Genomic DNA, 25,844 nt, shown 5'->3' on the forward strand with positions numbered 1-25,844 from the left:
GGCCATAAACTGAAGACCTGGGCTGAGTCAGGAAGTTAATAAAGGCTCTTTGGTCACCTAAAAAAAAATTTAGAGAAGCATCAGAAGATTCAAATGAACCTCTGTGGAGAACAAAGAAAGAACAAGCAAGCAAAACTAGGAAAAGAATATACAGTATTAACATTGTAAATTAATGAAACAGTAAAAAGAAATCGAATAATGTATTCAATATAATGACTAAGTTTGGCCCCTGAGAAAAGGAAAGTAAATGTATTTCTTTCCCATCATTGCAAATGTGGGAAACTATTGGCACAGACTATTCCATATGCTCTCAGGTATGATTAATGTGTTGGTCAATTTTGCTGAACTTCTTTGTTGCTCTTTCTTTAAATTTTTTTTGGACAAGGGATAGTCCAATAGGTGTGCAGGTAGGGAACATATATTTGGAAATTAATATGATGTTAAAACAAAGAACATCAACAAAAATTTAATTTAATTTTTTAAAAATGTCATTTGTCCAAATTTAAAATGCAATCACCAGTTTAGGTACTCATTTAGCTGCTTCACATGAGAAAGAAGTTATTTTTTATAACATTACAAACATAAATAAAACTGATCATGTAAATATTTAAATTTTTATTTCTATGTTGTTTTAAATCAACCAATACCCAAATGCAGCTCTCTCCCACCCTTTTCTAGAAAGTCATCTTTATAACAACAAAACATAGTCCATCAAAACCAGCACATCAGAAAAAATATGACATTTTATGTAGCATTCCATACCTATAGCCCCTGCTTATGCAAAAAAAGGAGGAAAAGTCCTTTTTCATATTTCTTCTTTGGGGTCAAGATTTGACCAAGTTATAATTTACATTTATGCAACATTTTAAAGCTTATGCTATACATTCCATAAAAGTCTGTGAGTAAGGTACAACAAATATTATTCCCATTTTGTAAATGAGGAAATTGAGCGTCATAGTCTTCTCCTTGGTAACACAGATGGTAAGTCTAGAACCCCATTGGCACCAGGGAGAGATACAAAACAAGTTCTCCACACTCTGTTTTCCAGTACTTCCTTCACCCTGCTTCTCTTGAGTTTCAACAGGACAGTAAACAATATCGAAATGAAAAATTCAAGTAAAACACAAAGTGAATATGTTATCAAAGGAAAGGTCTGTGTGACCTTGGGCAAATCACTGGACCTCTCTGGGTTTCAGGCTGCTAATCTCTAAGCATTTCTATTGTATCTACTATGTGTCAGACACTGGGTTAAATGCTTTTTACAAATATTCTCTCCTTTGGTCTTCATAACAACCCTCTGATGTCAATGGTATTATCTCCATTTTGCAGACTAGGAAACTGAGGCAAACAAAGGTTAAGTGACTTGCCCAGGGTGTAATGGCAAGCACAGAAGTAGTTCACATCTTGTTTCAGCTATTGAATTAATGCCTTATTTCAGTCTGTTAAGAAACAGATGTGTGAACTCCACAACTTGTGAACTCCTGGGGAGGAGCTAATGACTATATAAGGAAAGCCTCAGGGTTAGAGACAGCAGGAACTGAGAAGAAGACTCTTGTGATGGAAGAGTTGAGAAGGAGAAAACTTGTGGTATCCTGGCACTCTGTTGGTCTGCTCTGTCTGTGTTGATGTTTGTTTATGATACTTTGTACAGAAGCCCTGGGACTACGGGAAGCCCTGAAAGAGGATTTTCCGGTTTTATGTGTACAGAAGTCCTGGTGGAGGATTTTGGAGGTCCTGGGACTTTACTGATGGTTTGTGCAGACCTCATGGACCTTGTTTGTGGGTCTGTGTTGATTTCTATGTTGATGATTTGTGTTGAGTTCTCAGACCTTATTGGTGGCTCTGAGTTGATTTCACAGGCAGATAGTGAATTGATGATGGTGCCGGCAATGTGTATGCATATTACTGTGGCTCTGTTAAGCTTCGCCTTCCCAGAAACAGGAACTGTGAAGGACTTGAGGTGGACTGGACACTGTGAGCTTCAATATGGAACAGGAACTGGATGAAGAACTGGACAAGGAACCGGGAGCTGCCTGCCTTTGAATTCAGGTGACAGTTGGAGCTGGGACCATGGAAAAGGAACCATGGAAACTGAGAGCCAGAAGACTTTACTTGGATACTGTGTACTGATTGAGAAGATTGTGATTTACTTGTGATGAAGGGGTGGATGGCCTGTGTGTTTTCCACTACTTTTTAAGAGGGTATTGAGTAGTGACTAATGACTGAGTAGTGACTGATGATTAAATAGTGACTGATGACTGAATAGTGACTGATTTGTAACTTAGTGTGCCCCATGAGTGGAGAACTTTGACTATTGTATTTTGTGAAATTTAGAGAGGCAAGCCTCCTTAGAGATGATTGAATGATTGAGTTACTAAATGATTGTACTTTGTTGAAAACTATTGTGACCACTTTGGTGAAAACTATGTGGCCATTTTAGTGATAAATCATTGTGAATGCTGTATTTTGATTTTCTGAGATAAGTTGTAACATTGTGAATGCTGTACCTTGATTCAATCTCTGTGAATGTTTTGTTCTGATTTGTTCTTGAATAGAGTGTTCACTATACTATGTAATCATATCCTTGAAAGCTGTTCATAGCAGCAGTCCTCTGGAAAGCTGTTTATGTATGACTTTATACAGGGTCACACAACTAGTGATATCTGAGGCTGGCTTTGAACTCAGGTCTTCCTACCTCTGAGCCACTGTGCCACCTTATTGCCTCAACAGAGGGACATCCTGAGTTCAAATCAGAGGTAGCTGAGCTACCTACTCTAAGATTCTTTTTAGTTTTGACATTCAATGCACTTTGCAATGTTGCAAGGCTTGCATTTAGTCTTTCTGAGGGAGATGACCAACCTCCTGAAACACACAATGACTCTGGTTAATTGGTTTCCTTAAAAAGGTATAGAAGGGGGTGGGATTCCAAATTTGTTCTTAATATCCTTCCCTATGAGGGTGTTTTATCTAAAGTTTGTAATTTCAACCACTTAGCACAGTGCTTAATATACTATATAGGTGCTTAATACCTGTTTGTGAGATTGAATTTGCTACCATATATGATATTCAGCACAATGCCTAACCCATAGTAAGCATCTAATAGATATCTTATCTATTTATCTGTCTGCCTGATTCAATTCATAAGAACCCCTATTTTATAATCTTTCTTCTTTTTTTCTCTTATATGTATTTAATTTTAGTTTACAACATTCAGTTCCACAAGCTTTTGAGTTTTAAATTTTCTCCCCCTCTCTCCTCCCTCCTCCCCAAGATGGAGAGAAATCTGATATAGGTTCTACATATACATTCATTTTAAACATTTTCACATTAGTCATGGTGTAAAGAAGAATTATAATCAATGGAATGAACCATAAGAAAGAAGATACAAAACAAAACAACAAAGAGAAAGCAAATAGTATGCTTCGATCTGTATTCAGACTCCATATTTCTCTCTCTGGATGTGGATAGCTTTTTCCATCATGAGCCTTTTGTTGTCTTAGAACCTGGCATTGCTGAGAAGAGTCAAGTCTATCAAAGTTAGTCATCCTACGATGTGACTGTAACTGTGTACAATGTTCTCCTGGTTCTGCTCCCCTCACTCTGCATCAGTTCATGTAAATCTTTTCAGGTTTTTCTGAAGTCCCCCTGTTCATCATTTCTTATACCACAATAGTATTTCATTACATTCACATACCACAACTTGTTCAGCCATTCCCCAATTGATGGGCATCCCCTCAATTTCCAGTCCTTGGCCACCACAGAAAGAGCTGCTATAAATATTTTTGTACATATATGTCCTTTCTCCATTTTTTCTGATCTCTTTGGGATACAGTCCTAGAAGTGGTATTGCTGGGTCAAAAGGTATGCACATTTTTATAGCTCTTTGGGCATAGCTCCAAATTACTCTCTAGAATGGCCTATTTTATAATCTTACATGGAAAAGATCATTCAGAATCAAGAATTACTGAATAAAGAATTATCTTTACTTCAGAATCATAAATGATTAGATGCTGAGGATCCTTGAGGAGGTGGGAAGGAAGAATGTTACAGGCAATCCCTGATTTGCAATATAGCAAGCTCATAATTATCATTGACTTAATGCATTATCTAGTCCAATCCTCTCATTTTACTAATGAAAAAAGTGAAAAGGGCGCCTCCAAAAAAGTTAAGTGACTTAGCAGCAGTGCTGTACTTCAAACACAAGTTCTTTGACTCTACTCTAATGGTCTTTCCACTTCACCAGGCTATAGATTCCAGCTATTTCATCCTTTTTTCTAGAACCCTAACAACTATCAGGCAGTGTATTTGTCCCTTTCTTCTCTGCTCTACCTAACACACACACACACACACACACACACACACACACACACACACACACAAATACTTGACTCCAGAAGAAGAGGAAGCTCTACCCCCTGCTCTCCATTGCTGCTCTTAATGTTCTAGACCAATACCATAATTCAACTCTATTATGCCATCATGACTTTTGTGAGCTGGCCTGGGAACCTAACTTCATTTATAACATTAATTCTAGTTCCAAATAACTGTGTTTCAAGTACAATTCTGGACAACCCATTCAGAAGTTGTGGACTGATTTATTAAAACACAGATCACACCAAGAACAATTTAAATAGTGAATATGACATTTTGAAGCATGGGAATTTCATGGCTCTTTTCCTATAATATCTGTATACTGTTGGGAGGGGAAAGTAGGGAAGGGGGAAAAAGTACTACATGAAATCCTGTTATATGTCATTCCTTTTATAGACTCCTTTTCTTCTCCATGTCATTCATTAAGTACTCAGATATACAGAGGGAAGAGAACTGAGTCTTTGGTGAAGTAAACCTTTTTCTCATCTTCCAAATGTTTCCATGTTGATAACTCTCATAATTTTCTTTTCAACTCTTAAAAATTACCTCTAGCTTTCTCTCTCCAACTACATCCAGGACATTATGTCCCAAATCAAACTGATCCACTTCTCCATACCTGCCCTACTTAACCCCTCCCAAGTTCCTGATACTTGTTTTACCAGTAACCCAGGATCAAAATCACAGTTACCTTGGCTTCCCCTTCCTCCTGTCTTCTGTATCCCTTGACATCTCTGGACCTTCATTTCCTAATCTGTAGCATTAGAAGTTGAATTAGGTGATCTCTAAGGTCCATTCATTGGCTAAAGTGCTGTAAATTACTTCCAAAGTTCTATTTTTCCTCAATTTACTTAAATACTATATTAAGCCATGGTCACTTCATGTATCAGTTTCCCCTAAGACTCAGTCCTTGGCTCTTTTCCCTAGTGAAGTCATTTATTCATCTCATTTCAACTATTATGTTTATTCAGATAGTTTCTTCATCTGGTTTCCAGGATACACTAGACTAGGAATTAGGAAACAATGTTTTTCTGGCTCACTCATTAACACTAGCAATGTGATCTTACCTCATCTGGAAAATGGGGATGTTTACATTATTATGCCTGATGTAAAAATTATTTGTTACAGAGTTATATAAATTTGATGTACATAAATGTTCTGACTTCTGAAACTTAGCTAAAGAAAAAAAAATTAAGTTCAGAATCCTGTCACCACTTCCCAATTCTCTATTGTTTTCATTCCAAGACCAAAACTTCATTACTTTTCCACTAGCTCCCCACATCCATTGTGCATGATCAACTCTTGCTACATCTTTTGTATTGCTTGAGCTTTGTTTATACAAAGCTACTGTGTTTCCCCGATAATAAGACCTATCCCGAAAATAAGCCCTCCCCTTACTGTGTAAGATTCCTCTAAAATAAGCCCTATTGAGATTGCTACTGTAGTGAAGGTGATCCCCTGCGCTACACGCTACATTACGGTACCCTCTGTATGCACCGTCCCCCCACCCTGAAACGCACGCTGCACTCCGAGCTGCATCCAATCAGAGCTGCAGCAGTGAGCGCGTCATCCTGTTCTTCCCCAGTGATTTGCTTATTGAATAAAGGTACATTTTTTTGTTCACATTTACCTGTTTATTAAAATTGCTGTCAATGTTCATTAAAATAAGCCCTCCCCTGAAAATAAGCCCTCTGGTGTTTTTCTGTCCAAAAAATTTAATAAGACAGTGTCTTATTATCGGGGAAACATGGTACCTCCCCAGAGCAGCTTCATTACAGTACTATAATCACTATAACCTTTCAGCTGATTTGACTCCTTCTAATTCTCCCCATTTCCATCCAACCTACTTGTAGAAAACAGTAATTAAATTACTGGCCTGTGAATCAGGTGGAACAGCTCAGATCCTCTTCTGGCTTTGTGATTTGTAGAAGGTCCCAATATCCATGTCAAGTTTTGCTTTTTTTCTAACTTTATTTCCCAGAAATCAGCTCTCCTAGCTCCTACCCTTCTCCCTTTTTGGAGATTTCACATGCAAACTGAGATAGGAGGGAGGATTTCTTCTTGAAGCAGTGATAAAGCCATGAACCAGGGTCACTCCTCTACCCTATGGAAACTGGCCTGAATGAAAGTTAAAGCTGTCACTTCAGCTGTGCACTTCTCCATCTAGGTTAGAAGGGGTGAGCTTGAGTCATTTATTATGTGCATTTGGTTTTCACCCCTGTTGTATTTATCAGGTTATCAGTGGGCCAGATGTGCTCTCAGTTACCAAAGGTTTGGGCCTGCTGTGACTGTGTGCAATAAGGGGTTGCAAGGTGACTTATTCCTGTATATACCTAAAAAATCCATATTTCATTGTGCAATTGCAACTCTCTCATACAGTAACTTCCTATTCCTTTTCATTTGATCCCCAGCACTGACCTGAGGATCTGACAAGACTTTAACATTTAACATTACCTAAATTATCCTTTCCCACCTTGCTACTTTCCTGGACTTCATGATCTCCAGAAAGTGATCATTCTACAAGACAAAATATAATCTGAAATTCCTGTCTCCTCAGCACCCCTTGTCCCCCAGGCCCTCTCCTTAAAATTAGTGGGTGGAGGGTGAACTAATTGAGGACCTCCTCCTTTATCTCCACCATTTTTGGAAGGATCTTGGGGAATCTGTCTCATCACTTCCCACCTGCCTGCTTTCCAAACTTTATGAACTCTAGAAACTCATCATTTTGAAAGATGACATCAATTCTGAAATTCTCACCTCCTTAGATCATTTCTCTCCCCAGCATGTAGTACTTTAACACACTAGTAACTTAGATTGTGAGTTTCTTGAGGGTAGGGAATGTCTTAGGCCTTTCTTTGTATCCCAGTTCTTAGCATAGTGCCTAAGCACTGATAGTTGCTCAATAAATGTTTATTGACTCTGACTAAACAAAAAAACCGTTAGAAAACTGACTTTTCAAACACTTTTTTCACTTCAGATTTATACAAGAACTTATAGCAGCTCTTTTGAGATTGTTAAACAATTCACTCCACCCCATATTCAAGCCCTTTCAAACCTATTTCCCTACGCTCTATCTAACTCACTATATTATTGAGCTATAGGGTTCTCCAATGTTGTAAACTTCCCTGTCTTTCATATGCTGAGGCAGCTATACATACAGCACAGTGGCTATAGTGCCATCCCTGGAGTCAGGAAGACCTGAGTTCAAATTCAAACAACCTGCTAGCTGTATGACCCCAGGCAAGTCACTTAACTCTGTTTGCCTCAGTCTTCTCATCTGTAAAATGAGCTGGAGAAAGAAATGGCAAACCACTCTAGTTTTCTTTGCAAAAGAAAACCCCAAATGAGGTCAGACACAACTAAAAAACAAAAACATCTATCTTTAAACATTTCTTTTATCCTTGTCCTTCCTTTCTGAAGTCACTCATTACAGAAATCACAGAATCTAAGGATTTGGAGGGACTTCGAAGGTCATCTAGGGCAACTGATAGTGATAGTCAAAGATTGTCAAATTGGATAGTCAAATATAGTCACTATGGAAATGTTTTGCATAGCTACACATGTACAACCTATATTGAATTGCTTATATTTCCAGTAGGGGTAGGTGACAAGGGACGAGGGGAAAGAATCTGGAATTCAAAGTTTTAAAATCAAATGTTTAAAATATATATATACATTATATATATTTTACATTTAGTAGTAGTAGTATTTTACATGTAAGTGGGAAATAAGATATACAGACAATGGGGCATAGAGATCCACTGTGCCCTACTGGAAAGTCAGATGGGGTATGGGGGAAGATATGGGAGAGCAGTTTGGGGGAGGGGATATTCAGTGGGATCACTGTTTAGGGGTGGTGGGAAGGGGAAAAATGGGGAGAAAATTCATAACTCAAAATCTTGTGGAAATGAATGATGTCAACAAAAAATTAAAAAGAGAGGAAAAAAAGTGTGCATACCCTTTTGACCCAGCAATACCACTTCTAAGGGCTGTATCCCAAAGAAATTATAAAAATGGGCAAAGGATCCATGCACACAAAAATATTTGTAGTCGTTCTTTTTGTGGTGGCCAAGAACTGGAAATCACGGGGATGCCCATCAGTTGAGAAATGGTTGAACAAGTTGTGGTATATGAATGTAATAGGATACTATCGTGCTATAAGAAATGATCAACAAGTGGACTTCAGAAAAACCTGAAAAGACTTGAACTGATGCTGAGGGGAGCAGAACCAGTAGAATATTGTTCATAGCAACAGCCACAGGGCACGATGATTCATTTTGAGAGACTTAGCTCTTCTCAGCAGTGCAAGGACCTTAAACAATTCCAAAGGACTCATGATGGTAAATGCCATCCACATTCAGAGAAAGAATGAAGAGTAAAGCAGACTATTTTCTTTTTTTTTTTCTCATGCTCTCTCCCATTCTTTATAATTCTTCCATGCAACGTGACTAATGTGAAAATGTATTTAATATGGGGCGGCTAGGTGGCACAGTGAATAGAGTACCGGCCCTGGAGTCAGAAGGACCCAAGTCTGGCCTCAGACACTTAACACAAAAACTAGCCGTGTGACCTTGGGCGAGTCACTTAACCCCAATTGCCCTCCAAAAAAAAGAGAATGTATTTAATAGGAATGTATGTGTAGAGCCATATCATATTGCATGCCATCTTGGGGAGGGACGGGGGAATAAAATTTAAAACTTATGGAAGTGAATGCTAAAAACCAAAAATAAATTTTTTTGTAAAAAAAAGAAAAAGAAAAAGAAGCTTAGCAAGAAATTTTAAAAAGCACCTTAGAAATCTTAGCCCTTCAGTGTTAATGATTTGTACTATTCCTATATCTAGCTTTATACAATGGATGTTCCTGAAGTGATCTGGCTTACATCAAATTTAACAGTATACTAGAGGAGCTAGTTACTTAGAGGACAACTATAAAAATTCTTATAAAGAAAAACAATTGAGGGGCGGCTAGGTGGAGCAGTGAATAGAGCACCAACCGTGGAGTCTGGAGGACCCTAGTTCAAATCCAGCCTCAGGCACTTAACACTTATTAGCCATGTGACCTTGGGCAATTGTTCTACCTCCCCCCTCCAAAAAGCAAAAAAAAAAAAAAGCTTGATATGTTACTCAGATACTATATTAAAGTCTTTCCATGTGTTTATTTTCTACATCTCAAACCAGATTATAATTTCCTTAAAAGACAAAAGCTTCTTATGTTTTATATTTTCCCAAAGAATCATAATACAGTACTGAATATTGACCGACAAATATACAACATAAATAGAAAATGAGGTAACAATATTCACCCTTCCCAAACATTCATGTTCCGCAGTTACAAATATTATATAAGTAATTCTTTTGTTGATGGGAAATTGAAGTTTATTTACCAAGTATATGTAAGTCATGCCAGACTCAACTGAAAAGATGCTATTTACATAAAGTATCACAAGATTAAAAATACACAGTATTTGTATTTTAATACAAGTGTCCAAAAACAAACTATAATAGTTTGCAGAATACAATTAATTCTCTGCCACTAAGCATTAAGTTAAAAAAAAAGAGCAAATGTTTAAGGTTTTCACTAATTTAGAAAAGTAACCCAAAGATGTAACTAAAGTGGACGTAAACTTTGGCAGTGTTATTTCCCAACAGTCAACATAATGTGTGTGTGTGTGGTCATCCATTTGTAGGTAAAGAAGCATTTCTTTCATCACATGTGTCAATCTGGGAATTTTCTTCAAAATCTCTGCCTACTTCTTCACCTCCAGAATCAGATTCCTCAAATGCTGGATTGTTTAGTGGTTCAAAGTTTTCTAGAGACTGGCCAGTTAACCTCTAAAAAGAACGAAAATTATTTCAGCACAAAAACTTTAAAAGGTTTTTGGATATTATCAGTATATTGATATATTGGGTCCTCTATATAATCACATACTCAGGATGAATGTTTAAAAAAAAAAAAAAGAAACTAGTATAAAAAAGCCCTTTGGACAAATTAAGTAAAGAACACTTGGAAACAGCTCAATATTCATGTCCTACCAAAACAGAAAATAGAGTGTACTGTAAACTCTTAAATTTAAAGCAGTAATTTCAGTTTGGATATGAAAAAGTGATGGCAAAGTGTTTTTTTTTTTTACGAGTTTGTATGAATCTTGGATTTGAAATTAATTCTACAGGATTTTTACTAGAGCAGTTGTTTTTAAAGTGCCAGTAAAACAGGTGTAATAGTAGCAGCCTCAAAGAATAGGCCCAAAACCATCAACATTTTTGGGAGGGGGTCAAAAAACCACCGGGTAATTTTATAATAGTAAAAAAAAAAAAACCACTCCATTTTGGTTTTTATTTCAATTAATAAATAAAAATTCCTGCAACAAAAAAAGTATGCCCAAGTTTAGAGGTTAAATCTATTTTTAGAACTCAAGAAGAGATGGTTTGCTGTTTAAAGAATGTGACTAAAACTAGGTATGGGAAAATTAAGCCTCTAATACAATAAAAATCACTATCAAATTTCTGAAAGCAATTCTTTGAGAGTCTTATGAATACTAAAAATGCTTACTTCTATCATATCTGCCATATATTGCACATGTCCTGCAAGTTCTGCCAGTTCTTTATTTTCTTCTTTTAGGTGGGCAATTTCATTGTCCTTCTGTTCAATTTCTTTATGTAGCTAAAAATACAAATACAATTTTATAAGCTATTTCATATAAGGAATTTAATTCAAGACAACAATATGTATTAACATCTATTATGTGACTAAGTATCCATTCCCAAGGAACTTGAAATCTAACGGGGTAAAAGGAGGCAGCCTACACGTGTACACAAATAACTTTAAGGCTTGGAAAAAATTCTAAGAAATTTGAATACTGTAATCTTGAAGGAAGGTGGAGGGAAGGGGATTCCAGGAAACTTCAGAGAAAGTACTTGAGTTGAGCCTTGAAAGGAGAAGCTTTGACTCACAGAGAAAGACTGGTGGTAGTCCAATATAGAATAGTGGGTGATGTCAGTAAAGGTATGGAGATCAAAGAGGGAAGAATAATCATGAGGATGAAGAATTATAGAACATGGCTGAAACAGAGGTTATATGAAGCATAATCAAGAAGATAATATACACAACAACTATAAAGCTGCAAATGAAAACAACACTGAAAGGCAGAAAAAACTCAGATTAAATTCAATGAACAATCTTGGACTCAGAAAACATGAAATACATTTCTCTTGTCAGAGGGTGGAGAACTGTTGATAACAAGACACTGCAATGCTAACAGAAGCAGTCTGTGTTGCTTTTCTTTGTTAGAAAGGACAGTTCAATGGTAGTAGAAAAGATGACTTTATTGAGGTTGTGGTGAAAGGCAAAAAGAACCAAACAACAACAAAAAGGATTATGTGGATAATGGTACACAGCATGGATCAGAGACAGATACAACAGAGAAGAATTCAAAAGAATATTGCAATATTTTAGGTGAGAAGAAATGAGGGTCCAAACCAGATAGTTACAGCGGGGATGAAAGGAAGAAATACAAAAGATATTAAAAAGGCAGAATGAACAGAACATAACTAATTGGATGGGAGGGGGAAGGGTCAAGGCTGGAAGTCAACGATAACCTTAAAGTCTGTGTAACTGGAAGGATGGTGGTACTGTTAGAACAAATAGAAAAGTCAGAGAAGGTAAAAGATGCTAAGTCCAGTTTGGGACATGGTAAATTTAAGATACCAGTTTAACATCCAGGTAGGTTAAATATTAAATATTATCGAAGAACTCTTTTTTTTTCTTTTTGGAGGGGGAAGGCAGGGTAATTAGGGTCAAGTGACTTGCCCAAGGAAACACAGCTAGTAAGTTTTAAGTGTCTGAGTCCACATTTGAACTCAGGTCCTCCTGACTCCAGGGCTAGTGTTCTATTCACTGCACCACCTAGCCACCCCTAAGAACTGTTTTATATCACAATTATCCTCATACAGAAAATTCAGTGTGGATCAAATAAAAAAATTGTCACTTCTTCCCCATTCTACATAATTTCATGTATCCCTCACTGTAGCAGCTATACGGTATGTAATAATTCTTTTTAACATTTACTTTCTTCATTATGCTTTGCTGAACCTAATCAATGTGTTTTATTCTCTAAGCACATAGGTTACCTAGGCAACTGAGAAACATTCTGGGGGCTTAGAGGGAGAAGAGCTGGGGGAAGGGGAGGGTGGTACTGAGTAACACTAAGCTGACTAGAATTGAATACTTACTTTCTCATTCTCTTGCAGTACTTCATAAAGAGCCTTCCTCCGTTTTTCTGCCACTTCTTTCCAGTACTGAGAAGAAGGGTTTTCTACAGTGATTAAAAATAAATTTTAATCTTATTACTATGGAAATTAATATACGTTATTTCAATTCTTGAAGCACACCAAGTAAACCTAGACAAACTAGGTCTAGGAGTTTCTCTATATGAAATGGCTGTCAATCTCTATCTCACACAAGGAAAAAGTATATTTCTGATCATTTAATCTTTTTTAAAACTTTTTCTATTAGAATCTAATTAGTCTGCCAATTTTATTCCTATTAATAAGTTCCAGGGAGAAAGAGTAGCATAGTATATATAGTATATAGAGGGCTAGCCTAAGGGTCAGGAAAAATGGGTTCAATCCTTGCTGTAAGCTAGCACCTACTATGTGCTAGGCATTGTGCTAAGCACTTTACAAATATCTCATATCTCATTATATTTTACAGGTGAAGAAACTGAGGCAGACAAAAGTTAAGTGATTTGTCCAAGGTCACACAGCCAGTAGGTATTGGTGGTAAGATTTGAACTCAGGCCTTTTTGATTCCAGATTCAGCAAGCACTCTATCCACCAGCTGCCCTATCTCAAACACATTAGGCTATGTGACCCCTGGGCAAGGCATTTAACCTTTCAAGTGTCACATCCAACTCTTTAAGACTATAAATTCCAGAGTATGTGGCAATCATGATAGGCAGGAGCTCCCCATATGAAAGAAATCACAAATCTATTAAAAAAAGAAAAACAAAAAAACTAATTAACCAAAAAACTGAAACTCCCTTACTTTATTTCATCCATACTTCTACAATTAAAACATCTGTTTTGTAATTCATCAACTCTCCCTTGTCACTCAGGTAAAATTCAGCACTGCGGGATTATTACTCCGATTCAGTAAACACTTCTCATTCTGTTGTTCATTCACACTACTCCTACATTTCAGTCAAATTTACCTTTTTATTCTTAATTCATTACTACTGGGTGTCAACCTCCAAATAAATTTTTGAGAAAAAAATATTGAACTACAGACTATCAGTATAATTTGGTGCTATATGTGTGTCTATAGATACACATATATGTATATACAGCATACAGTAAGTATACAGTAAAGTACATATGGTTGGCATTAACATACAAATGAGAAATGTTATCAGCTTAAATATAAAAGCAAAATACCTAAAAATAAACACTCAATTCACACTACAGGCTTCATAATCAAAGAATAAGCAAGAGGCACATTGGTAACTCGCTGAAAAGTAGGGAGAAGTTTAGTTTAACAAACATTTTAACAGCAACAAAGGAATTCAAGAAGAATGATCCTTTTTACCTAAACTGGAAGCCATGACAGGACTTTGTGATAGGTATCTGGGAAAAACTTTGATGGGGTGACATTATAGTAACATATAAACAACAAATATTTACATACCTTTAATCATGAGATCAAAAGCTTCTTGAGAGACTCCTTCAAGGTTTTCATTTTCGCTGTGTTCTGTGTCTATAGAAACCTCAGCATTAGAAGCTTTGGATGTTAGTTGGTCATTCCAAAGGTTCCTTTTAGATAAGGTCTTGATAGAAGTTGACTGAAATTTTAGGTAACAATTACTAATTTTGATTGAAGGAACATGAAAACCATAACAGGTAGTCTTTTAGTCATGTACTAACTCAAAACAAAGAACTTAACTTCTCAATGTTATGCTGCTAACCTTTAAGTATTCATTCATATACATTTTTAGTATGTCTACAAATCTATTAATACTAAACCATTTTTAATTCTATAAAATAAAATTAAAGTTCATAAACTTAAAAGTGATCCACAATATCTCCAACAGGTAAAAAAATCTACCCTTTCAACACCAATATTTTCCCAGTAATATATGACCACAAGTCATGAAACACAAATGATCTATAAAGAAAAATATTATATGGTCATGGCATGGAACACCATGATATATAAATAACTGAAACTGCAGGTGACCCAGTAATCTGGTACAATGATGAACTATGAATGACTTAGCCATTCTCAGCAATACAATGATGCAAGACATTTTCCAAAGGACTTAATGCTATCCACCTCCAGAGAAAGAACTCACGATGGACTCTGAATGCAGATGAAAGTATACTTTTAAAAACTTTTTTATTTTTCTTGGGGTTTTTTGGTCTGATTCCTTTAAAAACATAACTAATATGGAAACATTTTGAATGCCTATACATATATAACCTATATCAAACTGCTTGCCTTCTCACTGAGGGGGGAGGAGGAGGTGGGAGAGAATTTTGAACTCAGAATTTTTTTAAATGAATGTTAAAAGTTGTTTTTACATGTAATTAGGAAAAGGTTTGAAACTAAAATGCTTGATACACACACACAAAAAATTAAAAATATTACAGGTGACGCTGCAGTGGCATAACATCTTACTAAAGATGACTTCCATGCAAGCCATCACACATCATGAAACTAAAGAAAAAAGGCAAATGATCATGTATCATAAACAAAAGCTAAAACCAAAACCATAAACAATGGCTCCCCCTTGGGGCAGCTACGTGGCACAGCGAATAGAGCACCAGCCCTGGAGTCAGGAGGACCTGTGTTCAAATCCAGCCTCACATACTTAACATTTACTAGCCGTGTGACCTTGGGCATAGCCCCAATTGCCCTACCCTCTTCCAAAAAGCAAAAAACAAACAAAAAAAACAATGGATCCCCCCCGCCCCCAGTACTCACAAAAATGTTAAAAGACCTAGAGGAAGAACTTCAGAATATTGGAACATTCCCATTTCTAAAATTTACAGGATGTCATGGATAAGAATCTCAAAGGGTAAAAAATTCAAGTATGGGTATTGATCTGTACCAGAAGAGAGTACCAGATGCAGAGATTTTATCTAGGTTTAAGTCTCAGATCTACCATTTATTACCTGGCAAAATATGGACAAGTTATTTAAATTTCTTGGGCCTCAATTTCCTCATCTGAAGAATGGACACAATAATAATTCATACTTCACAGTTGCTATTTAGAAACTATGTTGTAAAGTATAAAGTGCTACATAAATGTGATCTATTATGATCATTAAAATATTAGACATATGTTAACATCTTTTAATTTATAGTTACCCAAGTACCTTCCTTTCCACTTAAACTCAATAGCTAGGGGAGGCTAGGTGGTACAATGAATAGAGCACCAACCCTGGAGTCAGAAGGACCTGAGTTCAAATGCAACCTCCAACACTTGACACACTGATTAGTCATGTAACCTTGGGCAACTCACTTAACCCCAATTTCCCTACCTTCCCCCCTCCAAAATAAAAAAAGCAAACAAAACAAAACCAAAAACTCAATAGCTAGCAGAACTGCAGTAATCCAAACCAGTGCTGCCCTCAAGATCCCTGCTATCTGATGTTTGCTTCAACTCTCAAATGGACAAAAAAATTAATAGATATGTTCACATATTATTAAAATATTCTCTTGGGGGGCAGAGTCAAGATGGCTGAGTAGAAACAAGACCTCCGCACGGCTCCGGCTCTCACCACCTCCAATTCATGTAAAAGGGGACTCTGAACAAACTTTGGAGCTACAGAACCCACAAAATGACAGAGAAGCTAACTTCCCTGCTGAGGACAGGCCGGCAGGAAGAGGCCAGCACAGTGCTCTGGGAGCCGAGCCCAGGCCTGTGTGAGCCAGGTTTTAGACCCAGGGCGGGCCTGACCAACCACTGGCTGGAGGGTCACTGCTTCAGATCACCAGCAGCTGTGGCAGTTTCCAGAATTATCAACACATAGATGCTAAGGACAAAGTGAGAGGTCAGTGCAGTGCGGAATTTGGAACCCAGTAGTTGGGAGTGCATCAACTTTTGCCCCCGGGGCGAGAAGCCTCTGAGGGCTGCAGCACAGCCACCCCCAAGTGGCAGCTTCAGTTCCTGACCTACACACCGTAAGGGGACCAAGCGACCAGTCTAAGGGGTAATCGCTCTTGCTTTAACCTGCTTGGATCTGGACTGTGGTCTAGAGTGGAAGTCCTGGGGTGTGTGACCAGCTTGCCAGAGCATGTGGAGGCTTCAGAGAAGGCACCCAACTAATACCTCTGGCAGCTGAGAAAACCCCAGCATTTGGGACGAAAGCTCCCCTGTCTGGTAGCAGAGTCCTACTGTGACAAAAAGCCCAAAAGTCAAGTAATTGAGTGGCAACATGAGCAAATAAGGGAAGGAAAAGCAAACAGAGCAACCCAACTTTACACTCCTATTTTGGGGACAAAAAGGATCAAAGTATGGAACTGGAGAAAGACAGTGAAGTCAGAACTCCTGCACCAAAAGCTTCAAAGGAAAATACAAGCTGTTTACAGGCCATAGAGGACCTTAAGAAGCAGATAAGAAAAGTGGAGGAAAAATTGGGAAGAGAAATGAGAATGATGCAAGAAAATTACAAAATGAGTCCAGCCTGACTGAAGAAAATAACACCTTAAAAAAAGAATAACTCGGGGTGGCCAGGTAGCACAGCAAGTAAGAGTACCGGCTCCAGTGTTGGGATGACCTGGAGATCGAATCCCAGGCTCAGACACTTAACACCCACCCAGAAACACCTGGCCGTGTAACCTTGAGCAAGAAAAAGAAAACTCCTAGGAATATTATAGCCAGGTTCCGGAATTCCCAGATCAAGGATACAATATTACAAGCAACCAGAAAGAAAGAATTTGAATATTGTGGAAACACAATCAAGATAACTCAGGATCTGGCAGCTTCTACACTGAGGATTGAAGGGCTTGGAATATGATATTCTGGAGGTCAAAGGAGCTGGGATTAAAACCAAGAGTCACCTACCCAGAAAAACTGAGTATCATGTTTCAGGGGAAAATATGGTCATTCAATGCAATAGAGTAATTTCAAGCATTCTTGCTGAAAAAAACCAGAGCTGAATAGAAAATTTGACATTCAGATACCAGAAGCAAGAGAAGCATGAGAAGGTAAACAGGGAAAAGAAATCATAAGGAACTTAATCAAAGTTGAACTATTAACATTCCTACATGGAAAAACGATAATTGTAACTGATGAAACTTTTCTTAGTATGAAAATAGTTGAAGGGAATAGAAATACACACATACACACACGTCTATATCAGAGGGTATATGGGCATATAAATACATATGTGAATGTGTGTATATATGTTTACAGGTATACATAGATAGAGGGCACAGGACCAACTTAATAGGAAGGGATGATACTTAAAAGGTGAAATTAAGAGGTGAGAGGGGAATATAATAAAAGGAGATGGTGAGAGACAGAATGGGGTAAACTATCTCATATAGAAGAGGCAAGGGAAAATGGTTACAATGGAGGGGAAGAACAGGAAGGCGAAAGGAATGGGTCAACCTTATTCCCATTGAATTTGGCTTGAGGAGGGAATGAAATACACACTAAATGGGGTATCTCAACCTACAGAAGAGTAGGGGGGAAGGGGATGAGAGGGGGGTGATGGAAGGGAGGGCAGGCTGAGGGGGAGGGAAGTTGGAAGCACCCACTTTTGAAAAGGGATGGGAAAAAGTAGAGAATAGAACTAGTGGGAAGTGGGATAGGAGGGAGGGAAATATAGTCAGTCTTTTACAATATATCCACTATGTTAATGTTTTACATTAGCTACACATGTACAATCTATACTGAACTGCTTATCTTCCCAGTAAGGGTGGGTGACAAGGAAGGAAGGTAATGAATCTGGAATTCAAAGTTTTAAAATCAAATGTTTAAAAATATATATATATATTAATACTATTTTACATGTAATTGGGAAATAAGTTATACAGGCACTGGGGCATAGAGATCCACCTGCCCTACTGGAAAAGTCAAAGGGGGTATGGGAGAAGATATGGGAGAGAGCAGATTGGAGGAGAGGATATCCTATGGGACTGCTATTTTGGGAAGGTGGGTAGGGGAAAAACGGGGAGAAAATTTGTGATTCAAAATCTGGTGGAAATGAATAATGTAAATCAGAAGTTAATAAAACATTTGAAAAATTCTGTTACACTTCAGAGTTCAATCTAGAATTTTTAATTACCCCCCCAACACTGAGTTGTGAACAGTATTCCAAGAACAATGACTGTTTTAATATTCAACTATCCCTGTACTTCCATAATATGTACTTCTAGACTAGGTGATGCCAGAACTATGTTCCTATTACTACTTACATCATCCTACACCAATACTACATACCTCATTTACTCTGCCAACTAGAGAACCAGCTGCAGATGGCTGAATCATCTTGAGTGTTCGTCTTGGTATGAGGCTGCCATTTGTATTGTCCAAGAAGTAATTCTACAAATTAAGATAGATTGTCTATTAAATAACCATATTTATAATTAGTATCATGCCTATCAAAATAGCAAAAAAAAAAAAAAAAACCTGCTAACATTTAAGGCGGAAATATTATTCTTGAGAAGAAATAGCTAAGTTTCCATCAATTTTTCTTGTAATTATGGGTAGGAAAATTTAACTTTACAAATTGAGCAGTTCTTTCAATGAAATAAAAATTTTAGATATTTTAAATTTAATTCAAACTTATATTGAGTGCCTACTATGTGCAAGATACTGTCTTGAGTCAAAACACCTTTTCTCAAAGAATAATGATTCTTGGGGCAGCTACGTGGCACAGTGAATAGAGCACCGGCCTTGGAGTCAGGAGGACCTGAGTTCAAATGAGACCTCAGACACTTTGGGCAAGTCACTTAACCCCAACTACCCTACCTTCCACCCTCTAAAAAGCAAAAAAAAAAAGATTCTTAAATTTCTTACAAGAAAAGCACCATATCTGATTATATTGTGCTTTGCTTGGCTAATAAAATATGAGTCTAATAAATCTGATTAAGAATACTACCTCAGTCAATAGGTATGTTTGACATATTCTAATACAAGTTATAAGCAAGGTTCTGATTTGTTTTTTCAAGCCAGCATCCTCTTATAGGCTTGGGGTGCACCTTCTCCTAGAAGAACCTCTATTTCCCTTCCGGAGAAAAGGTCTTAAGTCACAAGTATTATGAAATGCGAGAAAGTTAAAAAAGGACTCAATCCTATCCTAAGACATAGACATCCTACTTTAAGTAAAACCCAATGAACAAATTAAGAATAACTATAATGGGCTGTTTATGTGTTTTCTTGTCTTTGTTATGGGTTGTCTTTAAATAGCAAGATCTCCTTAATGTATTTTAAAAATTTTGATCTCCTAAAATCTAATTATACAACTAAAGGAATCATCTACTAAATAAAATAAGGTAAGTCATTTTAAAAATTGCTATTTAGAAAACATTTTCAAGGGTTACCTAAATATACAAGCAATTATGCTTGAAACCCATTAATCAAAAGACTGCTAGAATTTCCTTGCTTGGGGCACAGTTAAAACACTCTGATCCAGCCAAGTCATTGTTTTGTGGAACAGTGTGTTCATCACCTTCCTTGTTGAATGCAAATATCCTGTATATTTCCTGGACTGAGAGCTTTTTTATTTTCAAAAAAATCATTAGTTATACTGCCATCAGGGGATAGCAAACAATGTTGGATAGTCAAACAAGGGTTAGTTAGAACATGATACTATACCGGCGTGAGAAAGTTACTGATTTGCACTGTACTTCACATGACAAAAGTTCACCTTTCCCACGGTAAAGTTTCTGAAGTTGATTATTATCTTACTAGTCAAATGAAAATGCCAGCTACTGTGGGAACTAATATTTTACTAACATTTCAGATACACTATAGATTAAAACAGTTAGTCAAATAGTCTTCTAACAAACAAAAGCAAGCTTAACATCAAAGCTAAAATACAAGAAGCAGTTAGCTAATTAAAAATTAACCCCTCTCCATTACCAAAGTCTAAATGAACCAAAAGAAAATGGTGCATTATTAGAGCATATTGAAATGTTATTACCTACATCATACCATATAACTCATAGAACACAATATGCCATAGCAAGGAACAGTAAAGATTATCAAAAATTTATTCCCCCTCATTTTATGAAAGAAAAATCTTAAGGAGATTAAACAACTTATCTAGAATCCAAAACTAAACTCCTAACTAGTATTCTAGGGTCCTAATCATTCCAATTCAATGCATAAAATAAAACACTGAACCCACTAAAAGGTATACATTGCTCTAAGTCTGTTGATTGTGCTTAGTCCATACTTAAAAATTTATTTCTCCTCTATTCTTTCATGTGTATTTGTGTGACTATAAAGCAAACAATGAAATACATTTCAGATAAGTTCAAGTTTGAAAAGTTGTTTAAGGGCTATTCAATATTATTAAGACCCTTAATAGTCCTGAATTTAGAAAATGAGAAGCACCAACCCTGGAGTCAGGAGTTCAAATACAGCCTCAGACACTTAATACTTACAATTAACCTTGGGCAAGTCACTTAACCCTAATTGCCCTGCCTTCCCCAATCCAAAAAAGCAAAATAAATAAATAAAATAAAATAACAAGCAAGCCCCAAGTTCAAATACAATGAGAACACTAAATGACAACTCGGTGTGACCTTGGGCAAGTAGTTTCCCTTTTGTGAGCCTTAGTTAACTTATCTATAAAATTAAAGGATTGAATTCCCATGGATCCCCATGGGCCTTTTTCTGGCTCTAATCACCAGGATCCAAGTTAAGCTATTATAACAAAGCATGCCCTGTGTATACTTTTACTCCGAAAGATTCTTTTAAACAGTTCCATTCATTTTTTGAAGGGGTGGGGGAAGGGAAGGAAAGTATCAAACTACTTTACATTTCCCACAATGAAAATTTTTACTTTTTAAAAACTTGTATCTCCCATATAGCCCATGTGGCCCACATTAATTATAATTATAGATCAAAAACATTAAATCTAGAACTGAAAAATACTTGAAAGGCCACATATAGGGCATGATCATTTTCTGTCCAAGCATGCACTACATTCTTATGTAACCCTACCTTTGCTCATATTGTTCCCTCTATCTGGGGAATGTTCTACCTCCCTTCCCCTTTTTACCTGCTAAATCCCTTCTAGTTCATACCAAAGTTAAAAACTAGTTATTTCATACCAAAGTTAAAAACTCTATAGCCTAGTAGTCTTTCCTCCATATTGAACTGTTCCTAAAATAAAATCCATCATCCAGAATTGTAGCAGCTTTATATACACTGGAAGGAATGCAAATTTTCTCCATTTTCTAAACTAATATAACCAATTTTCTAAACTAATAAAACCAATTTCTAAACTAATATAAAACTTATCTATTCACTTGTTGCATAAGACTTTAAAACTGCTAGGTTCTTACTCTCACCCACATAAGCAGCTTCTGTCAGAAAGTGCCAAAACTTAACCTTTTTTCCAGTGCCTCTAACTTGCTTCTGTCTGATTTACTTCAATTGTTTTAGTGAAAATTGGAAAATTTGGAAAATTGGAAAAATCAGCAACCTAGCTCTAGTCTAGACAAAATGATGACCCAGTTTTCTCTAACTTGTAATTTTTACTTTGTCATCTCATGTTCATTATCTTTCTGAGCCTACACTGGAAAACCTGTGATGCCATAGAACCTTTCTTTGTTCCTGTAATGTGAACTCTACATTATGATATACAGAGGAAAAAGCAGATTTTGCAGTCTGAAGACCTACACTTGAATTCAGGCTTTTCTAGAATGCATGCTTCTGTATGGAAACAGATCTTCACTTTTGTCTTTGTATCCCCAATACCTAGTTTATAACAGGAATTTAATAAATGCTTGTTGAACTGAATTATAAAGTCCAACTAAATGCCACCTTCTCTAGGAAGCCTTCTTTGATCCTCCTAGTTGGTAGCCGTCTTCTACCTTAGATTTCCACTCTAACTTATAATTGTTTTTAATGTAGTTACTGTGAAATCTTGTGTTACAAGACTATAAGCTTCATGAGGACAAGGAACATGTTTTAAATAAACATTTACTGTATTGTATATCACTGATACATCAAAAATAACAAAAAAAATTTTTTTTAAAGCAATTGGGGTTAAGTAACTTGCTCAAGGGTACATGGCCAGTTATTTTGTGTGGGTGCTAAGTATCTGAGGCCGGAACCAATCCCAGGTCTCCTGACTCTGGGGCTGGTGCTCTTACTCACTGCGCCACCTGGAAGCCCCCCAAAATAACAAAAATTAATGTAAACACAATATAAAACAGCACACCATTATAGATGTTTTGGGACATTCCATAGCTTGACAGCAAATAGGAACTTAGAAAAAAATCAAGGTAAGTAAAATGAAATTTTAAAACTTATAGCTGTTAAAAAAAAAAAAAAACCACACCTCCATTCCCATGTCTCTTCACTTTTTATATCACCCTTCTGCCTAATGTTACCCACATCCTGACAAAGAGGTAATGAGTTAATGATGAAGAATTAGACATACATTTTTGGCCATGGTCAAAATGGGAATTTGTTTTGCTTGGCTGTGCATATTTGTTAGAGACTTTTTCTATTTTTTCTTTTTCAATGAGGAAAGAACATGAGAGGAAAAGAAAATAAATGGTAATTTAAAAAATTAATTTAAAAATTCAGTTGCTTACTCTAATTAGCCAAAAGAATGTCCTGAATGGAAAAAATGTCTTTCATTATGAGGCCTTGGGCAAGTTATTCTAATGAAGATAATACTTGCTAACCTATCTCAGTGTTACTGGGAGGAATAAATGATAATGTAAATAAGTATATAAACATGGGTTACTATTGCTATTAAGATGCTTCTCAACTAATCTACAACTGTTACAGATGAAAAATGGTCAAATACCTTTATAGTTTTTTTGGACCCTTCTTCTTTTGTCTGCTTCATTCTGGAGTTCATCAAAAAGCTGAAAAAGTCAAATTTCAGATCAGTAAGACCTGAATAGCAATACACAAAATAGACCAAAAAAGTGTACATTCCACATAGACAAGCAAACTCTAAAGAGCAGTGTGTGTCAAGGAGCGAACCTACAACTGTAAAGCAAATCATTAAACTACTAAACAGTGTCTCATATACAGTAGGCATCACTGGCATGCATGACATAAACACCAAAAGCAACCTAAGGAAATGTCTGGTCAACTACCATCCTCTTACCAGCGAAACATTTTCCTCTTTTCCTCTCTCCCTATTTTTCAGACCTGTTAGGTCTAGTCTTATGACAGTTAATTAAAAAAGAAACAGAGTTCTTGATGTACATAATCTACCCTATCTGTACTAAGAAGTTTTTGCTACAAAAACTTACAAGTTATATGCCACAGACAAAACAAAAATTTGGGAGTAATGATCTTTAGCCCACACAGGAGTGAGTCTCAAAACTCTAGAAGATGTTCACCATGGAATCTAGGATACATGTAACTAATTGGATCGAATAATCCCATGTCATAATTCAATACAAAGAGAACTTCTAGCAATCCTGGTGTTCCAAAATTGGGTCATAAGAGAGAATAAGAGGCTCAACTCTGGTTCATCTTTATAATCTGGGGGAGGAGGGGGAAGAAAAAGCCAGGGATCCAATGTTTAATATGAACTGAAAGGAGAAGAGACCAGACTAAGGAAAGGTTCTGAGGAAAGAGATCTAGAAAATTAGAGAACACTAGTTAGACTTATTTCTAAGTACTTCCTCTATCATACTCCCCACGCCACACCATCCATCCCATCCCACTCCCAACCTACAATATTTTCTACTTTACTAAGGACATTTCCTTTGCAAGGTAGAAATAGCTTTCCCCCTTTTCCAATTCAGGTATATCCGTTTCTGCAAAATATGTGGGTCTTCTGGGAGCTCTTATTTAGTCTAATTTCCACTTTCCCCATTTTATACTAATAATTTCTTTACTTAAAACCCTTCTTTTGGTAGTTCTCACATTGTATCTTAAAAATCTACAGTGGCGGCTAGGCGGCGCAGTGAATACAGCACCGACCCTGGAGCCTGATAGCCTGAGTTCATATAGGGCTTCAGACACAACACAAAACTAGTCGTGTGGCCTTGAGCAAGTCACTTGACCCCCAACTACTCTACCTTCCCCCTCCAAAAAGAAAAAAAAAATCTACAAAGGATATTTCAAGATAACCTGGGTCCCTTAATTTTCAGTTTACTGAGTGAATAAAGTATTGACACCATCAGTATTATCATCAAGATAAAAATGCCAGTTTAAAGTCTAAAGAGCTCGGTTCTGACACTACTTGAGTCGCTTTTTCTCTCTGGGTTCTGGTTTCCGATTGGATTAGTTCACCTTCAAGGTCCTTTACAGATCAATATCTATGACCCTTTATGTCTAATATTCTAAATTACCTATACCGGGAGTTTTTTTTTTTTTTTTTTAATACCAGGAGTTTTTTTTAACCCACTTTGTTTCACGGATCCCGACATATGTCAGGCGAGGAAGCTCTTCTCAGAAGGCATGTTTTTAAATGCACAAAGGAAATCAATGATATTGAAAGTTACCAAAATATTTTCAAAAATCAGGTTCACAGATCCCAGATTAAGATCTTATGCTAACTTCCAGTCCTTGCATCCAGAACACTGACACTTCACTTCGCTGATATCGGGAAGCGTCCTGGAGTCACAGGCTTCCCAGACCCACTACAGCACCTCCAAAGGCAGGACAAGAGGCCCGGGAGCAGCAGACAGAGACGCCCGGCCGGAGGCGCAGCACGCGCACGCGCAAACCCACCTTCGGGAAAGGACCCGCTGCACGCCGCTCCCAGACAGCCAATCAGGGGCGTGGACACACCAACGCGCCAAAACCGAACCAACCAACCAACGAGGCCAGCTCGCACGTCCCTTTGGTCCCCAATACCTACAACTACTTAAACTACCTGCCTCCTCTTCCCCTTCCATTAAGAATCCCCTTTAAAAAAAATAACAAGGAAAACTGCCTGATACGTAGGGCATCATCCAACTACCATTAGCAGGCGGCTAAGGGCTAACAGCACAAGGGATTCCTTAGAAGGATTCGCCCACTCCGCGGCCAAGAAGCGCTCTCAAGCTCTCCCTTTAGTTCTCCCGTTCACCCCCAACTCCCACTCACGGAAGAGTGACGCTTGGTGCTGGCGGCGCACACTCGCACGCGCGCGCGGAAGCAGCGCCCAAAGAAGAGGCCAGGACCGGACCGAAGGAGCTGCACTGCAATCTCGTGAAACTAAATACCGATTGGAACGCTAGGGGCCCGCCCAGGACGATCACGTGACCCAGCCCCCCACGGGCGCGTCACGACCTGCCAGGAAACGTAGCCAATTCCTTCACGGCTTCGTTCTCC

The 25,844-nt window shown here is 37.4% G+C and overlaps 1 protein-coding gene across 2 annotated transcripts; it reads right to left on the reverse strand.

Moving 5' to 3' along the window:
* Positions 1–9,504: 9,504 nt before the first annotated feature.
* GMNN (geminin DNA replication inhibitor) lies at positions 9,505–25,749 on the reverse strand. Of its 2 annotated transcripts, XM_069095044.1 has the most exons (7): positions 25,617–25,749; positions 23,371–23,431; positions 18,816–18,917; positions 14,051–14,204; positions 12,598–12,680; positions 10,919–11,029; positions 9,505–10,200 (listed from the first exon to the last, which is right to left on the reverse strand). In XM_069095044.1, exons 2-7 carry the CDS (start codon positions 23,422–23,424, stop codon positions 10,042–10,044), a joined length of 663 nt encoding a protein of 220 aa, XP_068951145.1. In that variant the 5' UTR covers positions 23,425–23,431; positions 25,617–25,749; the 3' UTR covers positions 9,505–10,041. The 2 variants fall into 2 exon arrangements, with proteins under 2 accessions (XP_068951145.1, XP_068951144.1); XM_069095043.1 differs by lacking the exon at positions 23,371–23,431 and having other exon boundaries at positions 25,617–25,745.
* Positions 25,750–25,844: the final 95 nt, after the last annotated feature.

The sequence above is a fragment of the Petaurus breviceps genome, unplaced genomic scaffold, assembly GCF_028583685.1.
Source record: "Petaurus breviceps papuanus isolate PSGF00001 unplaced genomic scaffold, PetGlider_PUasm1.0 224, whole genome shotgun sequence".
Classification (NCBI taxonomy): domain Eukaryota; kingdom Metazoa; phylum Chordata; class Mammalia; order Diprotodontia; family Petauridae; genus Petaurus; species Petaurus breviceps.

What these genes read in the sequence shown, in the direction of transcription:
- GMNN (XM_069095044.1), bottom strand. Translation starts at nt 23,424, where the DNA reads ATGAACTCCAGAATGAAGCAGACAAAAGAAGAAGGGTCCAAAAAAACT. An exon ending in GGTCCAAAAAAACTATAAAG is followed by an intron (nt 18,918 to 23,370) that starts GTATTTGACCAT and finishes CTTAATTTGTAG; the next exon opens with AATTACTTCTTGGACAATAC. An exon ending in TACTGCAAGAGAATGAGAAA is followed by an intron (nt 11,030 to 12,597) that starts GTAAGTATTCAA and finishes TTGTATTTTTAG; the next exon opens with CTACATAAAGAAATTGAACA.